At 42.4% G+C, this 19683-nt stretch overlaps 1 protein-coding gene across 3 annotated transcripts in view; it reads left to right on the forward strand.

The window, feature by feature from the left end:
• The window catches only part of PDE8A (phosphodiesterase 8A), a 155870-nt gene that overhangs the window by 95049 nt on the left and 41138 nt on the right, over positions 1–19683 (forward strand). For all 3 annotated transcript variants that reach the window (XM_050796136.1, XM_050796135.1, XM_050796137.1), the window contains exons 6-9: positions 4363–4451; positions 9453–9531; positions 11140–11277; positions 18042–18130. In XM_050796136.1, coding sequence (XP_050652093.1) covers positions 4363–4451; positions 9453–9531; positions 11140–11277; positions 18042–18130 — 395 coding nt within the window. The remainder of the gene's footprint in view (positions 1–4362; positions 4452–9452; positions 9532–11139; positions 11278–18041; positions 18131–19683) is intronic.

Consider the following 19683-nt stretch of genomic DNA (forward strand, 5'->3'; position numbering starts at 1 on the left):
TTTTAGAAGAAGGGATGTACCCAAAGAGGAATTTTAATAATAGCTCAGTTTTAAATTATAGACCATCTTAGTCAACCCTAGGTGTTTGCAAGGTTTGTAGGGAGGATGCAGGCATTCTTTGAGGCTTATCTAAGAGACAGAATGAGAATGAGCACATCTTTGTGGGAAATGTGCAGAGTAGAGCATCACTATGTGGGAGATACTTTATTCTGGGGGTAATTGGTATCTTGTTTACAAATAACAGTAAAGAAATCTATGTTTGCTTTTGAGATGATGAAAAAGAAGGTAACCATTGATAGAACAGGAAAGTTAAATAAAACTTCCAAAATAACAAGAGGAATTAGGGAGTTTACAGCAACTTGATCAAATTGGGAAACTGAAGAAAGAGGAAACAACAGTGTAAAATCAGTGAGAAACAAAGTGAGATAGAAAGAATATAAGCAGCCCGGGCACGATGGTTCACGCCTGTAATCCCCAACACTTTGGGAGGCCAAAGCAGGTGGATCACCTGAGGTCAGGAATTCCAGACCAGCCTGGCCAGTATGGCAAAACTGCATCTCTGCTAAAAATACAAAAATTACCCGGGCATGGTGGCTCACACCTGTAACCCCAGCTACTCAGGAGGCTAAGGAAGGAGAATCGCTCGAACCCTGGAGGTAGAGGTTGCAGTGAGCCGAGATCGCACCACTGCACTCCAGCCTGTGCAACAGGGGCGAGACTCCATCTCAAAAAAAAAAAAAAAAAAAGAGAATAAAAGCAAATGTATATGAATAAGCTGAATTCTTCCTTTAAAAGGCTGTTAGATTGGGTTTAAAAAGTACAATTCTGTAACACTTATAAGACACTTAATGTGATAAAAGGAGCTTAAGTAAAGGAACATAGAGGTAGCAAGTAAATGCAGACAAAAAGAACACAAATATTGATACTAATGTCAGATTAGGTGGAATTTAAGATTTTAGTTTATATGTAAATACAATTTTATATAAAAAGCACACAATAGGTTATTATAGTTTGTATAGTTGTGGCTTTCTTGTGTTTCTTCTTTTTGGACAACCCCCACAACATACACACATATCAGCACCTGCCTCCATTCCCTGACCTCTAGTAATCCCTGTTAAATTGCGTGAGAACGGTTTACTTAGCCAGCAGTAAGGTGTCCCAGGTTGGAAGTCAGAAGTCCCCTATTCCTGATGGATCTTTACATCATCCCTCCCTAAGCTGCTTGCTTTTGCAACTAAGGCTGCAAAACTGGCTATTCCTTTTAACAAGAACCTTAGAAGCTTCCACTTTCTAGTGAAACTTAGGGGATAGATTTTTCCCTCTGCCTTGGGTTATTTGCTTACCTACAACCATACGAGGTCATTAAACCTTGTATTTGTTTGAGGTCTCTTTGAAAGTACACAGACGCACTGTTGGAAGTTTGTGTTTGGTGACTGCCATATTTGAAATTCTGCCCGAGAAGTGTGTCAGCACAGTTCTGTGGACCAGAAAGAGCATCCTGGTAGAAGGTCAAGTAAATCATGGTCCTTCTATTTTCTTAGTATTACAGTGTTATCATGGAGCTAACTTGAAAAGTATCTGACACACACACTCTTGCTACCCTCAAGCCTGTGCACCTTAATCAAGGAATCCTCTGAAGACTTTGATGGAATAACTTTTAGATGCACGCCCCTGTGAGCACATGTCCATGCAAAAAAGCCCAAAAGCTTTGCAGTAGTCACTTTAGAAGCACCTGACTTAGGAAATGTGGAGGGTAGTGGCAGGCTCACCATTTTGTAGATGAGGAATTCATGTGGGTGACCAGTCCTCAGAGACCACAAGTGGTAACTAATCTCATCTAGAGTCTTACTTTTGTGTAACAAAAGGATGCTCAGGTTACTGAGAAGAACAGTTAGACCTAGAGGAAGGGGATTCTCCCAGTCACAGCTATAGGCAGTGGTGCCAAGGCTTGAATCTGAAAGCTGACACCATAATGATATCTCTGGTATAGGGGATGGTGGGTAGGAAGGGGCATGAGCTATTTTGTGGATTAGCCGTGATTCAGGACTGAAAAGTAGATGGAGGACCTGCTAGCCTCCTCAATTGGATTTGGCCATTGAGTCAGTAGACTCACTGCTGGGTGTGCCTTAGAATCCCCTGAATAACATCCCATGGGAGTCTGTTTCAGTTGGTTTGAGGAGGGGCCTGCATGCTGCTGTTTTTTCAAATTGCAGGTAATTCTAATATGCAGCTGAGAGTTGAGAACCACTGGGAGAGACCTAGCAAAGATGGGCTCAGGTTCTAGCCATGGGTGTGATATGTTTTGGAGAAAGTGACGTTAAGTTAGCTTGGAAGACTGTAGGATTTGTAGTCCCAGCCCCTTTCATGGGAGGGGTTAAGGGAGAGGAGGCTAACTGCTGTTTAAGCAGAGGGAATAAGCTTGCTTTCTGAGGATCCCTGGACCTGGTTCTTCACCCTTCATGCCCTGTGGGATCCTTGGGACAGAAACAAAAGTTGGCAAGGGGCAGGAAAGATGAGATGTTTAGATAAAGAGAGCAATGTTTAGACATGTATGGCAAAACAGAAGTTTTGAGGGAGGGGGAAAACAGTAGGAGCAAGATGCTGAACATTTGGTCATGTTCTAGTTTTTTTTACCTTGGTTTTCTGCCTTTGGGATAAAAAAGTTTGGTGGTTAGATAACATTCAGACCCAGTAAAAAGTCTGATTGCATGCATGGGAATCCATTTGTGGAATTGGATAAATACACATTCCATCCAGAGCCCCCACATCCGAAGATTTTACCTGCAGAGGAACTGAGGACTCCTGTCTATCTCAAGACCACCATTCCTTGTCTCCTGGAGTGGCACAAGCACTATGTCAAGAAATCTCTTTCCCTGTCCCTGCCCAGTCAGAAGTGGGTTCCTGTCCAGTGCTTTTGGGTGTTCCCGTGGGGTCTTGGCTGATGGAGATGTGGACAGCAGGTCTAGCATACTCCTCCCCTCTCAGTTGATGGGAGCTGGCAGGCATGTCACCTCTGTCAGACCTCTGGGTGAGAAAGGGGCTCTGTTTTGGCCTATAGGTGTAGGGTTTATCATGCTCCTGGCCAACAGGTCTTGCCTTCCCCTGTGGGGGTGACAGTAGCTGTTCTTCACATTTATGCAGCAGTTTGTACATAAAATGCTTTCTCCCATTATCTCTTTTTATTCACACGGTGACCTTCACTGGATAGGAACAGTATTATTTTTCTTGCTTTACAGTTGAGGAAGCAGGCTCAGGAATGTTAGATGCCTCGTATACAATCATACAGCTTTTAAGGCATGAACCAAGGGCTAGATTTTTGGGTTGCTTGACACCCAGACAAGACCCTGATCACAGTTCAAACGGGACATTTGCGTTCACCATGGTAGTAGAAGGAACTCTTCAAGGGGACCCCTGTCCCAATTGGTCTGGCTGGGGCTTATGGATAGTGATCTGCAGAGGCTCTGCCTCTTAGGCATCAGCTTCCTTCTCAGCCAGGTAGAGTATTGTCCACTTATTGTGCAGGTAAAAAACAAAGAGCTCTTTAGAAACAGGGGAGTAATGTTCACAAATATTTTTACGTCTGAATAGAACTATGTGGCAGAACACAGTGGCTGCTAAGATGTCTTCATGGAGTATTTAATTTGATGGTGGAATGGGTCCATCTTCTCAGAACTATGTAATTCACTTTGTTGTGAGATATTTCCACTATGTAAAGGTTATACAAAATACTTAATGTCCACAGCTATAAGAGACACTGGGCAAATCCATCCATGACTTCTGCCAGTGCCTCTGCTGTGGAAGATAATCATCTTCCGGCTTCACTGAGCCGCTGTCGGAGGTTAGTTCAGGAAAATGTTGTCCATGTCAGGCTTTCCCCTGTGAAATACAGGTGCCAATAGAAATGCAAGTGTATTTTTGCTTATTGTAAGCTTACATGACTTTAAAAAGGACCAAATACTGTTCTTGAATATATTCTGAAAGCATAATATAAGTAGGAGTTTAGTTGGTAAATTTCCTCCTCTACATGTTCTAGCCTCTGCTTTATCAGTGACATGAAAACAACCAAAATGCTCTTAATGGAAGATGCTGAAAGAAAAGCATTCTTTTCTTCTCTTTTTTCTTTTTCTTTTTTAAATGCAAGGCTGCTAAATGATAGAAGGAAAAGCATTCTTACACCCTATTTTTTTAAAAGCTAATTTGGTGCCCATAAATTTTCTCTCTTACCTTCTGTTCGTCATTAATGATAAAGTATTTTTTAGATTTCAGTTGCCAAGTTGAGAAGTTTGTTAAAAGAGTTATTTTTATTGGCACACATAAAGAAGCACCTTTGTTTATCCACAAAATTCCTCTTTCTGTTTGTAGAGGTATGTGGAAAACCCCAACATCATGGCCTGCTACAATGAACTGCTCCAGCTGGAGTTTGGAGAGGTGCGATCACAACTGAAACTCAGGTAATTCTACCACTTCGGGAAAACCCTCCAGGCCACACAGGGCAGCATGGCAAGTGAGAACTTTGGTTGTGGGGATTACTTTTGAGCCATAAGTGGCCTCTTGCAAATATGGGATTGGAGAGAATGGAGTGGCAGCTCCCCTCATACAGACTTTCTGGAGTCGGCCTGGATGTCTAATAAACGGTCATTTTAGTGATTAGAGACTCACATTTAAAGATGGAGCCCCCAAATAATAGTAAGTTTAAAAAGCAGAATATAAACTGCATATGCTGGATTATCTGTTTTGTTTTCTAGAGAAAAAAATGGTTTTAATACACACACCCCCAATCTATTCACATTAGTTATCTCTGGTAGGTGACATTTTTTTCTTCTCTACAATAGGTGTTTTATCTGCTCTTAATAAACAGGGTTTTAAAAAAATATTTTTTAAGTGAAATGAGTAGAGGCCTCATTCTTTGTAGAGTAAGAAAAGCAGAAAAATTAATATAATTTTATCAGCTTGACAAAAGAAAAATAAAGTCGGCAGCTTCCTATCATTTTAGGTTTCTTCCTTGGATGTTCAACTATTCTTTAACATTTCCTTTACTAGAGATCAAAGAGAGAACTGGATCATTTCGTTTGTATGTGCCCAAGACAGTCAAAGGGGATCAGAATGGGAGTACCAAGATTAATAAGGACCAGTACAGGGTTCCACGTGTAGGGAAGATAGGTACTTTATAGACAAAACTAAATGAATGATTAGTGGGCAGAGTGTGAGTTAGCAAAGAAGTGCTGCTGAGCAGAGGTGTTTGAAGGCTGGTGTGGTATACAAAAGAGATTTTTTATGCTGCTAGATTTTGCAAGGAAACTTAAGGTAGATGGTTGCCCTTGGGCCTGCTTTTTTCCCACTCCTGGGTCATGTCAGCCTGGCTGCAGCACTCCCACAGTGAATTAGGCTACTACCCTCTCTCAGAGGAGGGCAGAATTTTGGAGCAGTAGGTGAAGCTGGAGCTTATGTTATCCAATCAAGAATCAGAAACTGAGACCCAAGGAAGTTAACTGACTCACACCCAAGATCTTGTAAGCAGCAAATGGCAAAAATAGTCCTTTAGACTGAAATCCGCATTTTCGAAACTGCATTCATTCTTTCTCCCATCTCTAAATCTGACTGTAACCTCAAACCTTTTCCTCCTGTATACCTTAGCTGTCATCTACCTTGTGGTCCTAAACTAAAAACCCCTGTCTCTTCTACATACATCCCTAAATCCAGTCACTCACCAAGTCTAATTGATCTTACTAATTTTTGGAATCTGTCCACTTAATCTTCATCTCTACTGCTACTCTTAGTCCAGGTCCCTCTCTTTTTACCCGGATTATTGAAAGCACCAATTAGTCTCCCTATATCTAGTCTTGATTCCTTCTTCATTCTCCACACAGACGTAACACATAATTCCATTTGTGTTCTGTTCTGTGACACCCCAGATAGGCACCCACTGCCTTCAAGATGAAGTCCAGACTCCAAAATGTAGCCTACAAGGGTCTCCATGGTCTGTACACTGCTTACCTCTCTGTCCTCATCTCCCATCATGCCCTGCTTTGTTCTCTGTGCTCCCGCTGGCAGCCAAATTATGATGTCCATTATACAGGGAGATATAAAAATATAAAGGGAAAGGAAATGTGAGACTAAAGAATTGGGAGAAATAGTCTTGTTCTGTCAGATACTAAAATGCACTAAAATGCTGTAACAAGTAAGGGTGTCACTGCTAGATTGGTAAACTAGAATATAAAAACCAGAAACAGGCTTGGTGTGGTGGCTCACACCTGTAATCCCACCACTTTGGAGGGCTGAGGCGGGCAGATCATGAGGTCAGGAGTTCGAGACCAGCCTGGCCAACATGGTGAAACCCTGTCTCTACTAAAAATACTAAAATTAGCCGCGTGTGGTGGTGGGTACCTGTAATCCCAGCTACTTAGGAGGCTGAGGCAGAAGAATCGCTTGCACCTGGGAGGCAGAGGTTGCAGTGAGCTGAGATGGTGCCATTGCACTCCAGCCTGGGTGACAAGAGCAAGACTCCATCTCAAAAAAAAGCAAAAACAAAAACAGACTTGGATATATTTAAGAATTTAGTATATGAGTGGCCAGGCACGGTGGCCCCCTGCACTTTGTGAGACTGAGGCAGGTGGATCTCCGGAGGTCAGGAGTTCGAGACCAGCCTGGCCAACATGATGAAGCCCCGTCTCTACTAAAAAAATACAAAAAATTAGCTGGGCTTGGTGGTGCATGCCTGTAATCCCAGCTACTCGGGAGGCTGAGACAGGAGAATCACTTGAACCTAGGAGGCGGAGGTTGCAGTGAGCTGAGATTGAGCCACTGCACTCCAGTCTGGGCAACAAGAGCAAAACTTGGTCTCAAAAAGGGGGAAAAAAAAAAGAATTTAGTATATGACTACATGGCATTTTAAATCAACACGGGAAAGGGTGGACTTTTCAGTGACTAGAATTGTGATAGTTGGTTAATTAGTTGGAAAGAAAATTAAGCTATGTTCCAATCTCACATCCTACCCCCAAAATGAACTCCAATGAATTAAAAACCTAAATGTGAAAAAGTAGGGCTACATAAGTACTAAAAAATAAAAGTGGACATACGTAATTGGATGACAAAGTCATTATAAACTAACATCTATAAAAGCCACATTTTATTAAGGAAGATAATCAGATTAGACAACATAAAAATGTTAAGCTTGTCTGTAGTTAAAATAAACCTTAAATAGTGTTTAAAATTTAGACAAATTACAAACTGGGAAAAATGTGTTTGTAACATATAGGACAGACATTAGGTTAGTGTCCTAATACATGAAGAGCTTTGATTAATCAATTTTAAAATGATCAATTGAAAATTAGAAAAATATTAAAAGACATGTTCTCAAGCGATTCACAAGAGATATAGGCCAATGAATGTGAAAAGATGTTCAACCTCACTAATAAAGACTTGCAAATGATTTAACATTTTTTATTTACCATATCTGCAAAAGTTAAACAAGTATGATAATACCCGGTAGGGCTTCTCACAGATCCATCTCCTCCAAGCTTGTTATATTGGAGGTGAGAACTTATTTCTTACTGTTTTTTGCTTATTTTATTTTTTGATTTTTTGAATCAGAGCTTAACAGAGTCTCACTCTGTTGCCCAGGCTGGAGTGCAGTGGCGCGATCTCTGCTCACTGCAACCTTCACCTCCCAGGTTCAAGTGATTCTCCTGCCTCAGCCTCCCAAGTAGCTGGGATTACAGAGGTACGTGCCACCAGGCCTGGCTAATTTTTTGTTGTTGTTGTGTTTTTTTAGTAGATGTGGGGTTTCACCATGTTGGTCAGGCTGGTCTCAAACTCTGACCTCAAGCGATCCATCCTCCTCAACTTCCCAAAGTGCTGGGATTACAGGCATGAGCTACCAGGCCCAGCGTGTTTTTTGCTTTTTTAAAAAAATAATAACTTCATTGAGCTATAATTTACATATTATCTCCTGGTTTTTTTTTTTACACGCTAAAAATGAGCTGATTTTTATTGGCTAAGCTATTGTCTTTAGTGAGACAGTTTAGTAATACCAGGAATAATGTAAAGGCATTGTTTTATTTATTTACTTATTTAGAGTCAGGGTCTCATTCTGTTGCCCGGGCTGGAGTACAGTTGTGTGATCACTGCTCACTGCAGCCTTGACCTCTTGGGCTCAAGCAGTCCTCCCACCTCAGCTTCTCAAGTAGCTAGGACTACAGATGTGCACCACCAGCCCAGCTAATTTTTTATTTTTAATAAAGACAGGGTTTTGCCATGTTGCCCAGCTGGTCTTGAACTCGTGGACTCAAGTGGTCTGCCTACTTCTGCCACCCAAAGTGCTGGCATTACAGGCATGAGCCACCGTGCCTGGCCAGCATTGTTATTTTTAGTAGTATCTCTGCACTTTATAAGCAGGCAGTTGTTTTCTTTTTTTTCATCTTCTAAGGCCAGAGAATCTTAAAATCATTCTTTGGGAGATTCCTTATACAAGGAAAAAACCTGGAAGCAACCTAAATGTCTAGTCATAGGGGATTTATTGAATAAATCATAATATAATCTTAGAATATTGTATAGTTATTTAGAGTGATAAAGAATTACAATTATTGATATGGAAAGATTAATGTATAGTGTGCCAGTGAGAAAAGCAGATTATAAAACTGTAGAGTATGATCTTGTTTTTGTATACATATTACATATACATTTGTATATTGTGTGGACCTAATGGGGCTGTTTTCCAACACGGGGCTGCACTTTTTTACATTCCCACCAGCAGTGTAGGAGGGTTCCTCACTAATACATGTTGTCGACTGTCTTTTTTATTATTCAAGTGGCTGTGGTATAGTGTTCCATTTATTTTTGTTAATGTTTATTTTCTAATTTTTTTCAATAAACATTGTTACTTATATAATTTTAAAAATGTTTTCAAACACAAAGGATGTGATAAAATGCTCACAGAAGACGGCTAAGTGAAGAAAGCAGGAAGCAAAGCTAGTCATTCCAGATGCCCTCAATTTTGTGAAAATAATTTGTTTAAAATAATAGGTACAAATGATTGACTGCCTTCTCTTTGCCAGACTCTGTGCAGTATTCTTGACTCTATTCTCTTGTTTAGTCTTCATGAGGACTCTAAGGTGGTAAGAGGGGAGGCTTGATGGGGTTCAGTCACTTGCCCAGGGTCCCACAGCTGCTGAAGAGCTGGATTTGACCCCGGTGTGTGGCCACCCTGGCCCACTGGCCCAATGTGTCTTTCCTTCACATTGGAAGGAAAGATACCACAGTGTGTACATAGTGATGATCCCAATGGAGGGGCTTGCAGGAGGATGTTTATTTCTTCTTTATGTTTTAAAATATTTTCTCCCTTCCTTATAAATCAGACAAAAAATACATTTAAATAAGTTAATGTAATAACCCAAGATTTTATTAGATTTTGTAGTATTTACATTAATCATTCCTTTTTTTGTTTACTCATAAAGGGCTTGTAACTCTGTATTCACTGCGTTAGAAAACAGTGAAGATGCAATTGAAATTACAAGTGAAGACCGTGTTATACAGGTTTGTTATTTTGGAAATCTGTCTTTCTGGATTCTTGTTTTGTTAGTTCCAGTTTTTAGGATTGAACCTCTCCAATATGATTTTTTTTTTTCCTTTTTGAAGTTCAGGAGACCAGTTTTTCCTTCGAGGATTATCAGAACAAAATCAATAAAATATGTAATTTAAAATAAGCTCCCTGTAGATTAGAAAACATACTAACAATTAAGGTCTTAGAAAATGCCTGTAGAAATGCCACATTTGCATTCATTATTTCCACTAGTTTGTTTGACAAGGAGAGACTGAAAAGGGTGATTGCTGGCGGCTTGGGGGTAGTCCTGTTGTAGGAGGGGGAATGCTCTGACCATAAGGTCTGCGAGTCTTTCACCTTTCTCACTGTTTTTGAAAATAATTTGCACTTACAGAAATATACTAGAAACAACTAAAAGTTTCAGAAATAACATACCTAGTAAGTACTGAATAAATTACACATTATTAGCAAAGTGAGTTTATATGACTTAAAGCAACATAGCTTAAATGCTTTCAGATAACAGCAAAAAAGGGAGTTGCACCAGAAAAAACATCCTTTTGTCTGAGAATTAGCTCCACTTTGATTTCACTTCTGGGCTCTCCAGTACTTTCACTGTAATGTGACTTGTGACTTCCTTGTTGAAGAGTTGATGGTGTTGACTTTGAGTTGGTGCCCTGAGAGGCAGCGTGAGCCAGTGTTTGAGGGCACAGGCTTTGGTGTCAGATGGGCCTGGGCTCCATCCTGCTTCAGCTGAACAACTTTGGGCAAGTTGCTTAATCCAGCTGAATCTGCTTTCTCGTCTGTGGAAATGGAAATGGAAGCAATATTAGTAAGAACAACAGCCTGCCTTTTGTAAGGATGTCATGAGGACTAAATGAGTTAATGTATGTGAAGCGTTTACTATAGTGCCCAGTGAGGAAAACAGACCCTGACAGATAGTATCCAATTATTGTTTTATCATCATCATCATTAGCACGTGTACAGTTTTCCCATACATTTTCTGCTTATCTTACAGTCATATTTGAAACTTAACCATAAAGCCTTACATTTGTATTTACTTCCTAGTTCATAGCCTGCTTTCCATACACATCATTTCTTTGAACCATATGAAAGAGACAAGAGAAATGTTTCATTCCCATATCCAGATAAGAGTCTCGGAGGGATTAAGTGACTTGCTGAGGTCAATGTTTGGAGGGGGAGGAGAGCCTGAGTGTTTTGCACTCTACCGGGTGCTTTATTCCATCATGCCCCCACCCCCACCCCCCATCTAAATGGCTCTGTTGTAGCAGCTCCTGGTTTGGCCCTGTACACATCCCTTCCTCTGCCCCTGTTGAAGTAGGAGTGGGCCTGCTGCCCTCCTGGAGCCTCAGGAGAACATAGCGGAAAGCCGAGCTGGGTGTCACCCAAGCAGAAGCTCATCTGGGCTCCAGAATTCTTCATGGGTTATGTGCTTATGGCTTCAGAACTGCCACGGTGAGGTCCAGGCTCTTGAGCTTTTTCTGGGGAAAAACGTGAAGGGCTTAGGTTGAAAACCTTTGAATGTCCTCTTTTTCAAAATGACTTTTAATTCACTTTGTGTTTTTTCTTTTGTCTCCCTTCAGTATGCAAATCCTGCATTTGAAACAACAATGGGCTATCAGTCAGGTGAATTAATAGGGAAGGAGTTAGGAGAAGTGCCTATAAATGAAAAAAAGGCTGACTTGCTCGATACTATAAATTCATGCATCAGGATAGGCAAGGTAAGTAAGAGGTCAGTACCTTTTTTAACTTTCACAACAGAGAGAGAAGGAAGACTTAGTGTTCACTGAGTACTACCAGGTAATCTCAGTGTTACTCCTCCCCGCAGTCCAGGGAAGTATAGGGAGTGTTATCCCTGTTATATCCATTTTGCAGGTGAGGAAACTGGGGTCAAGAAAACATATAATATGATTAGCCAATAAGGAAAGTAACTTGAATTGGAACTTAGCAACCATTGTTGTTATCTTTATAGTAGGTGAATAACTTGATCTTTCTAATAACTGGTCTTCTTAGTTGTAGATGTTGGCAAATGGTTCTGGGTAAAGAATTGCTAGTAAGGCAACACATTCTCAGAAGACATCTGAGCCCAAGATTTCTCCAATCCTTGTTAATTCATTGAGCATTTTAAAAATGCCTTCTGTTAGCCAGACACTGTGCTAGATTCTGGTATGGAAAGAAGAGCAAAACAAAAATTCCTGCCTTAGAGAGCTCATATTCAAGGGTTGGAAACAAACAAATAAAAGTAACCATTATTCAATAATGTAAGATGTCACATAATCATGATGCTGAAGGAACAGGCAGAAGAAAGGCAGGCTCAGTCTGAAAGGTTGTTTCTCTGAACCGCAGCCTCTGATAGTGCCTCATTGTGACAGATTTTAAAATATGATGAGAAGGAAAACACTACTGCTTTTCACAATCATTTGTGGTCCTTTCTGCTGGACTTTTTTTTTTTTTTTTTTTTTGGAAGTTGGGTAGAGACTATTAATCTGATTATTTCAAACATTTGAAAAATTGGTGACTTGTGCTGCCTGTTCTGTGGAGGCACTGATGGAAGTGATACTCTCTCCCCTATGGCATTTGGCTAGTGCCTATCTTGTAGCACAAAACAGCAGCTTACCACAGGGGCAGGGTGCTGTGCAAAGCTTATACTCCACTCATCTTGGACCCCATGAAGACACCATGAATTGGCATGTTTCTCTTTGCCTTCCCTATGTCTCTGAGCACACAACATTGCCTTGAAGTGAGAACAAGGAAAGAATAGACCGGCTGCAGGGGCCCAGTGAAGCCCTGCTAGGGGAATGAAAAAGTAGGCATACTCTTATTTTGCCTTCAACTTTTCTGTCAAGGATTTTGTTTTGTTTTGTTTTGTTTCGGTTTTTTTTACTAGAGGAAGTGGAAGGTCCTCTAGAAAGAGAGGTATGAAAGCTAAGATGGATGAAGAGACCCTCAGGTGTTCAGGTGCGCCATGTAGGTGAGGGCAAGTATTCCTTTCCATGGTTGAGAAGAGCATACTCAGAAGGAGGCCACAGAGCAGCAGTCATCCGAGACCACAGCAGCCATGGTGGGGGCGTTACCATGGCCACCTCAATCCTGGCATTTAGGTTCTTTGCTACTGCTGGATAAGCCAGTGGTTTTGTTGTGAGGTTCAACTGGGTATGAACCAGGATGGGCCTTGTACACCTTGATGTGGCAGAACTTCCACTGAGACATTCCATGTCCTCCTCACTGAGGGGGCAAGTAGAGGTAAGGAAGGGATGCGCTCTTAAGTGCTGGGCTCCATCCAGTTCTGTGTGAACTGTGTCTCACCTCTGCTGCGGTTGTGCTGTTGGGCACCAGGTAACAAAAGGCCTCAAACTTGAATAGCAAGAGACCTGCTCTCTAAAATTACACTTATTGTGAGCAAAGAATAGGAAACATCATCAAATTATTGACCCCTATACTGCTTTCCTTTTTTTTTTTCTTGAAACAGGGTCTCATTCTGTCACCCAAGCTAGAATGCAGAGGTGCAACAGCCTTGACCTCCTGGGCTCAAGCAGTCCTCCCACCTCAGCCTCCTGAGTTGCTGGGACCACAGGCACATGCCATCATGTCCAATTTTTTAATTATTTGTAGAGACGGGGTCTTCCTATGTTGTCCAGGTTGGTCTCGAACTCCTGGGCTCAAGTAGTCCTCCGATATCGGCCTCCCAAAGTGTTGGGATTACAGGCGTGAGCCACTGCAGCTGGCCTATATTGCTTTATTTGTAAAAAGAGCCTGGGTATTTGTTTTGTGTTTCCTAGTTTTTGGGGAGCATGGAAAAGTGACCTTTGTCCTTTGTCAGCAACCTGCCGGTCTATGGGCAACATGGCAGCAGGGCAGGCTGCTGAGCTGGCCTGTGTTTTGAGGTGAAAGAATCCATAATTCCATCTCCAGGGAGCAGGGCTTGTTGAAGGGTCAGCAGGCCTTATGGAACAGTGGCATGTGATCAGGAAGGGGAATTCAGGCATCTGCTGGGGACCAACATTGCAGAATGGAGACTCAGGAAATGGCCAAATGGCCAGGAGTTGGGGCCTTAGAGTGTCAGATACTAGGTGTTGGATATTGAAGTTGGACCTTCTTAGGGCAGAAGAGAAATTTTGATGATGTTCAAGCAGGGAATATTATAAATGTTTTCCATCTCCACAAACCCCTGCTGCCCATTCTTGTCAGTGGCTCCTCTTTTGGGTAAAAATAACAGGTATGTTGATTTCCAGCCCCTTGCACTCATGTGTCTTTGCATCCTGTATGTATATCCACCTGACTCTTCTTTTTTCTTCCCCAAGACTTGTCTATCAGGGCTCTAGAACCCATAGTCTCCCATCTTCTCAGATACCTAAACTTCACATTGTCTCTTCTCTTTTAGAAATCTTTTTTTTTTTTTTTCTTGAGACAGGGTCTTGCTCCGTCACTCAGGCTGGAGTGCAGTGGCACGATCTTGGCTCACTGCAGTCTTGATCTCCCAGGCTCAAGTGATTCACCCACTTCAGCCTCCCAAGTAGCTGGGACCACAAGTGTGTACCATCACACCTGGCTAATTTTTTTGACATATTTTGTAGAAATGAGGTCTCACTGTGTTGCCCAAGCTGGTCTCAAATTCCTAGGCTCAAGCAGTCCTCCTCCCTCAGCTTCCCAAAGTGCTGGGATTACAGGCGTGAGCCACCATGCATGGCCTCTTAGAAATCTTGATTTTTTTTTCCCTCCCTCAGAAACTGTGTTATTCTTCTTCTGCCATTTAATGGGTGCCAAATAAATGGTGGCTACTGAGATGCCTATGATGATGATGTGCAGCTGCAGAACTCTTTAGCATTTCAAAACTTTGACCTTTATTAGCTCCTGTGCCTTTGCTTTCCTCTCTCACGGGCTCCCCTTTTCCTATTCTTCTTCCTCCTGTTTCCTCCCAGATTTACCAGAACTCTGGCCTTTGCCCACTATTGTTGTCCCTCAGAATGCTTCTTTGTTGTTGAAGTATCTTTTCTGCTCTGTAGAAATCTCACACTTCTCTGGTTTTAGTGTCAGCCTCTTTTCCAAGGTCTGGTTCAGCATCCTGCTATCATCTTAATTGTCTAGCAATGGTTTTCTCTCATCTCCCATAAGCAAAAAACCCAATCTCTCTTCCAACTCCTGCTGTCTCTGCTCATGGACCAACCTCACAGTTGCTTTGACTTAGATTCCTGAAATGGTTTTGATCCCTTCCTGCCTGTTGGTCCCCTCCATCAAATCCGTGAGCATTGATGGCTATTAAACCCCTGCTTTGAGGGTCCACTCCCTGGGCCTGACCTTCTTCAGGGCCGCCTTCTCACACTGTGGAGTTACAGCGTGTAACTCTGTCTCCTTGTCCAGGATCCTCCATCTCCACTCAGTCCACCATTTACTACTGCCTCATTAGTCTTACTGAGTCATCATTTTGTCATGTTGCTTCCTCAGCATAGAGCTCATAGTCCTCAACTTGGCTGCCAGGATTCTATAGTTGAACCTCAGCCTACCTTTCCCATTCAGTAACAAAAGCTCCAAGTGTTCTTTGACAGTTTATCATGTGCATGCACTGTGCTCACCTTGGTGATAGGATGGCTGGATGATGATGATTTATTTCTCAAGACAATGGGTGCCAAGAGGGACTGCATCAGTAGCCAGAGAAGCCTAGCTTGGTGCATAGCTTGAGGCAGACAGAAGGGAGGTAGTAGTCTTACTCCTGTTCTGAGGGGAGCTTGGCCTGGAGAAAGAGGCCTGTGCAAACCACCTGTACCCAAACCAGCTCATTTACTGAATGTTTACTATATGTCAGGACTTTGCTAAGAGTTTGTTTACATGAATTACCCAACCTAATCTTCATGATAGCATTCTAAGGTAGTACTGTTATTATTATCAGGAACTAAATCTTTTTATTTATTTCTTTGAGACAGAGTCTCACTCTGTTGCCCAGGCTGGAGTGCAATGGCGTGATACCGGCTCACTGCAACCTCCGCCTCTCGGGTTGAAGCAGTTCTCCTGCCCCAGCCTCCTGAGTAGCTGGAATTACAGGCGCCTACCACCATGCCTGGCTAATCTTTGTACTTTTAGTAGAGACGAGGTTTCACCATGTTGGCCAGGCTGGTCTCGAACTCCTGACTTCGTGATCCACCTGCCTCAGCCCCCAAAGTGCTGGGATTACAGGTGTGAGCCACAGTGCCCAGCTGGAGCTAAATCTTATATGATATTTATGTAAGTAAATATTTTTTGTTTCCACTGGTGACTGGAAAACTCTGTTTTCCAGTGACTCTGTTACCCAAGCCAAGCCATTGTCTAAATTGTCCTGTTTCTTTAGATGGACTGTGGAACTTTGGCTGGAATGGCCTGTTAGCCTTGACTTGGGATCGCTCAGCCACTCAAGTCTATTCAGAAAGGAGAAGAAAATCCTGAAAGTGTGTGTGTATGTGTGTGTGTGTGTGTGTGTGTGTGTGTGTGTGTGTACACGGAGTCTCGCTCTGTCACCAGGCTGCTCACTGCAACCTCCGCCTCCCAGGTTCAAGCAATTCTCCTGCCTCAGCCTCCCAAGTAGCTGGGACTACAGGCACATGCCACCACGCCCCGCTAATTTTTTGTATTTTTAGTAGAGACAGGGTTTCACCACATTGGCCAGGATGGTGTCAATCTCTTGACCTCGTGATCTGCCTGCCTCAGCCTCCCAAAGTGCTGGGATCACAGGCGTGAGCCACTGTGCCCAGCCTGAATATATTTTTTTAAATGCTCACTGATTGAATTGATCCCTGTAATTTTTTTTCTCTCTCTCTTTTTAATGTATCAGCTTTACTGAGATGTAATTTCTGTACCATACAAGTCACCCGTTGAAAGTATACTATTTGATAGCTGGGCATGGTGATATGTGTCTGTGTTCCCAGCTACTTGGGAGGCTGAGGTAGGAGAATCACTTGAGCCTGGGAGGTTGAGGCTGCAATAAGCCATGGTTGTGCCACTGCACTCCAGCTTGGGTGAATGGCGAGAACCTGTCTCAAAAAATAAATAAAGTATACAATTTGGTGGTTTTTAGTATATTCATGGTTTTGCAAATGTCACAATTTCCCGTATTCCCCTTGATAGTGAGCTTCAGAGGTAACCCTTAGACCTGTCTCCTGAAGCCTTCCTTCTAAGGTAGGCATGCAAGTTGTGGATATGGAGAACAACCCACTTATTTCTGCCTAGGGAACCCTGTTTAGTCCTTAGCGGTTTTGGACTGCCAGCCTCGTCCTCTGGGCTGAGCTCCGCCTCAGAACTGTACTAAGGCCCATACCTCCCTTCTTCTCCAGTGTGAGCTAAGGACTTAGCTGGGCTTTCTGGCTGTTTTTTGATATAGCCCTTTTTTTGGTGCCCATTGTTTTCAGAATTAGGAAGCATCAGTAATCATCTTTTGATTCTATCGGAGTATCCTGGTTTCTTTTTGATCTGCTTTCCTAGAGGAGTCTGAAGATGAGCTCTTACCATTGGTATTTGGATGCAGGTTGCCATGTACCAAACTAGAATATTTCAGAATTGACCTGGAGTAGGGCTCTGGATAGGAAACTTCAGCTAAGCCAACAAGGCTGCCATGGTGCTCAACTCCTGGCCTGGGTCAACTCTAGGTCCTGAGGGACTCTGGAAGGCTAAGAAGGTTATGGTATACCCTAGGGGTTCAGTGTCCTACTGTGGGTTTTAGGGATTTCCATAGCTTAAGGGCCTTGGTGATTTCTTGGAGGAATTCATAACATTTTAGGATGGTGACAAAACCCAGCTCCATCTTGGCTTTCCCTACCACCCCAAGATAAAGGGAGTCACCACAACCTGGTTCTCTTGCTGTGGTCTTGTTCTGCATAGACTTCCTTCCCCAGGCTGCACTTCCTGTCTGAAAGAATCCCCACGTTCTGTGTCTGATCAGGAGAGCACAGCTAATGTGATTTCAGCCCTGGGTTTTGAGGTCTCATCGTTTGTTTTACTTGAGTTTGGTCCTGGCTGTTACCTCATCCTCCATACCCCATATATAGGGGGTGAAACCTTCACACATCCCAGAGGGGCCTCAAGCCATTTAGTTCACTTCAGAAGCTGGTAGTGGTCACATAATGGCCCTTTTTGGCCCCCAGTCTGGATATTCTTCCCCTCCCAAACACAGGGGCAGAGGCTAAGCCCCCTCTTCCACTTCAGCAGGTGGGAGTTTTGAGAGGAGGAAGTGAGAGGGAGTGCCCTTTATTTGTGTGTCCAGGACCCCTCTTGTCTGCAGATGGCCACTGAAAATATATGGCCACTTAGACTATGGTGACCTGACTTTTGTCAGCAACTCAGAAGGAGACGGACTTTGGAAGTTAAGAAAGAATTGTCCGATTACCTGAAATCGGTTTAGGGTTGAGATCGTTTTTTATCTTAATTGCTTTAGTAACGTAAGTGAATCAGAACTGAAGTGGAAAATGTTTTTGGGTTTATGTTCTCAACACAAAGTATGATGATGCTTACATTCCATTTATAGGAGTGGCAAGGAATTTACTATGCCAAAAAGAAAAACGGAGATAATATACAACAAAATGTGAAGATAATACCTGTCATTGGACAGGGAGGGTAAGTGGAAAAAAAAAGTACATCAGTCAACATACAGTGTTTTGGGTTATTGCAGAATTTGCTTTAAGTTAAGGACTGCTGACGGAAGTTTTAAGGTCAGGTGTCATCACAGAATGGCCTTCCAGGGTAGTGTTTCCTTGGTGACTTCCTCATGGCTACAGTCTGACCCTCCACTTGCAGCGCACAGCCGCCGTACTCAGAGTCCTGTTTAAGCTGCATGGATACACAAGAAACCGAAGTATTTGTTTAAATCAGAATGTCACTTCAATAAGCTGTATGAAATACTAACTGGTAGACTCCCTATATTGAAAATATTTTTTACCTAATTTGATAGGCTATGTATTATTTCTGCAACGACCCATCAAATTAGATAAAAATATTTTAAATACTAACAGTTATGGACATTCTTATATAAATAACAGATGTGACTGCAGTTTGGAAACCAGTATATATCAGGAGCCTAAAAATTTCAGACAGTTTATCTCAGAAACCTATCTTAAAGAAATAATATGGTAAGATGAAAATTATGAATATGAATTACAGAACACCTAAAATATTGCAGCCATTAGAAATGACGATCATATTCACAGGTTCTAAGATTAGGGCCAAAAAAAGTAGAAATGATGATCATAGAAAATTAAATTACCTCATGCCGTAATCCTAGCACTTTGGGAGGCCAAGGTGGGAAGATCCCTTGAGCCCAGGAGTTTGAGATCTACCTGGGCAATATAGTGAAACCCCCATCCCTACAAAAAATTTAAAAATTAGCTAAGTGTGGTGACACACACTTACCAGTTTTCAGGGGACTGATGTGGGACAATCGGGAGAATCGCTTGATTTTGGGAGGTCGAGGCTACACTGTGATCGTGCCACTGTACTCCAGTCTGTGCAACAAAGTAAGATGCTGTCTCAAAAGGAAAAACAAACAAACAAAAAACAAATATGAGAAAGGTTATGATATAATGTTAAATGCAAAAAGTAAAATGTAAAATGATACCTAGTGTTTAATCTCAATCGTGCAAAGGAAAGAAGGAAAAAAGAACAGGAGAAAGTATGGCAGTGACAGTTGTAGTAACTGCTGTTGTTTAATTGAGCCCCTCCCTTCCTGGCCAGTTCCCAGTGTCTGGTAGATGCCACTTCATTCCATCCTAACTGCAGCCCTGTGAGGTTGGGGCTGTGATCATCTCCACTTCACAGATGAGGAAACTGAGGCTTAGAGAGGTCAGGTTTCTAGCCCAGGGGTCCAGCTGCCAGCGTGAGGCGCAGCCAGGCTGCAGACCTCAGCACTGACTGCACGGCTCACGTGCTTTGTCACCAGGCTTTGCTGCCAGTTGGTGATCGCCTCAGGGAGATGGATCTGTGTGGGTTCTCTGTTCTGATTCTTTGCCCTTTTATGTCCTTTCCAAATTTTTTGTGGTAAGTACATAGGGATTTGATTATCAAGGGGAAAAAGTGAAAAAACTGAAGGAACAATAAATAAATGAGAAGAGTCAGCAGCCTCTGAGCTAAGCCTTCGTTGCTTTGTTTTAGAAGTCTAGCTAACCACGTTCAGT

This window comes from Macaca thibetana, chromosome 7 (assembly GCF_024542745.1).
Source record: "Macaca thibetana thibetana isolate TM-01 chromosome 7, ASM2454274v1, whole genome shotgun sequence".
Classification (NCBI taxonomy): domain Eukaryota; kingdom Metazoa; phylum Chordata; class Mammalia; order Primates; family Cercopithecidae; genus Macaca; species Macaca thibetana.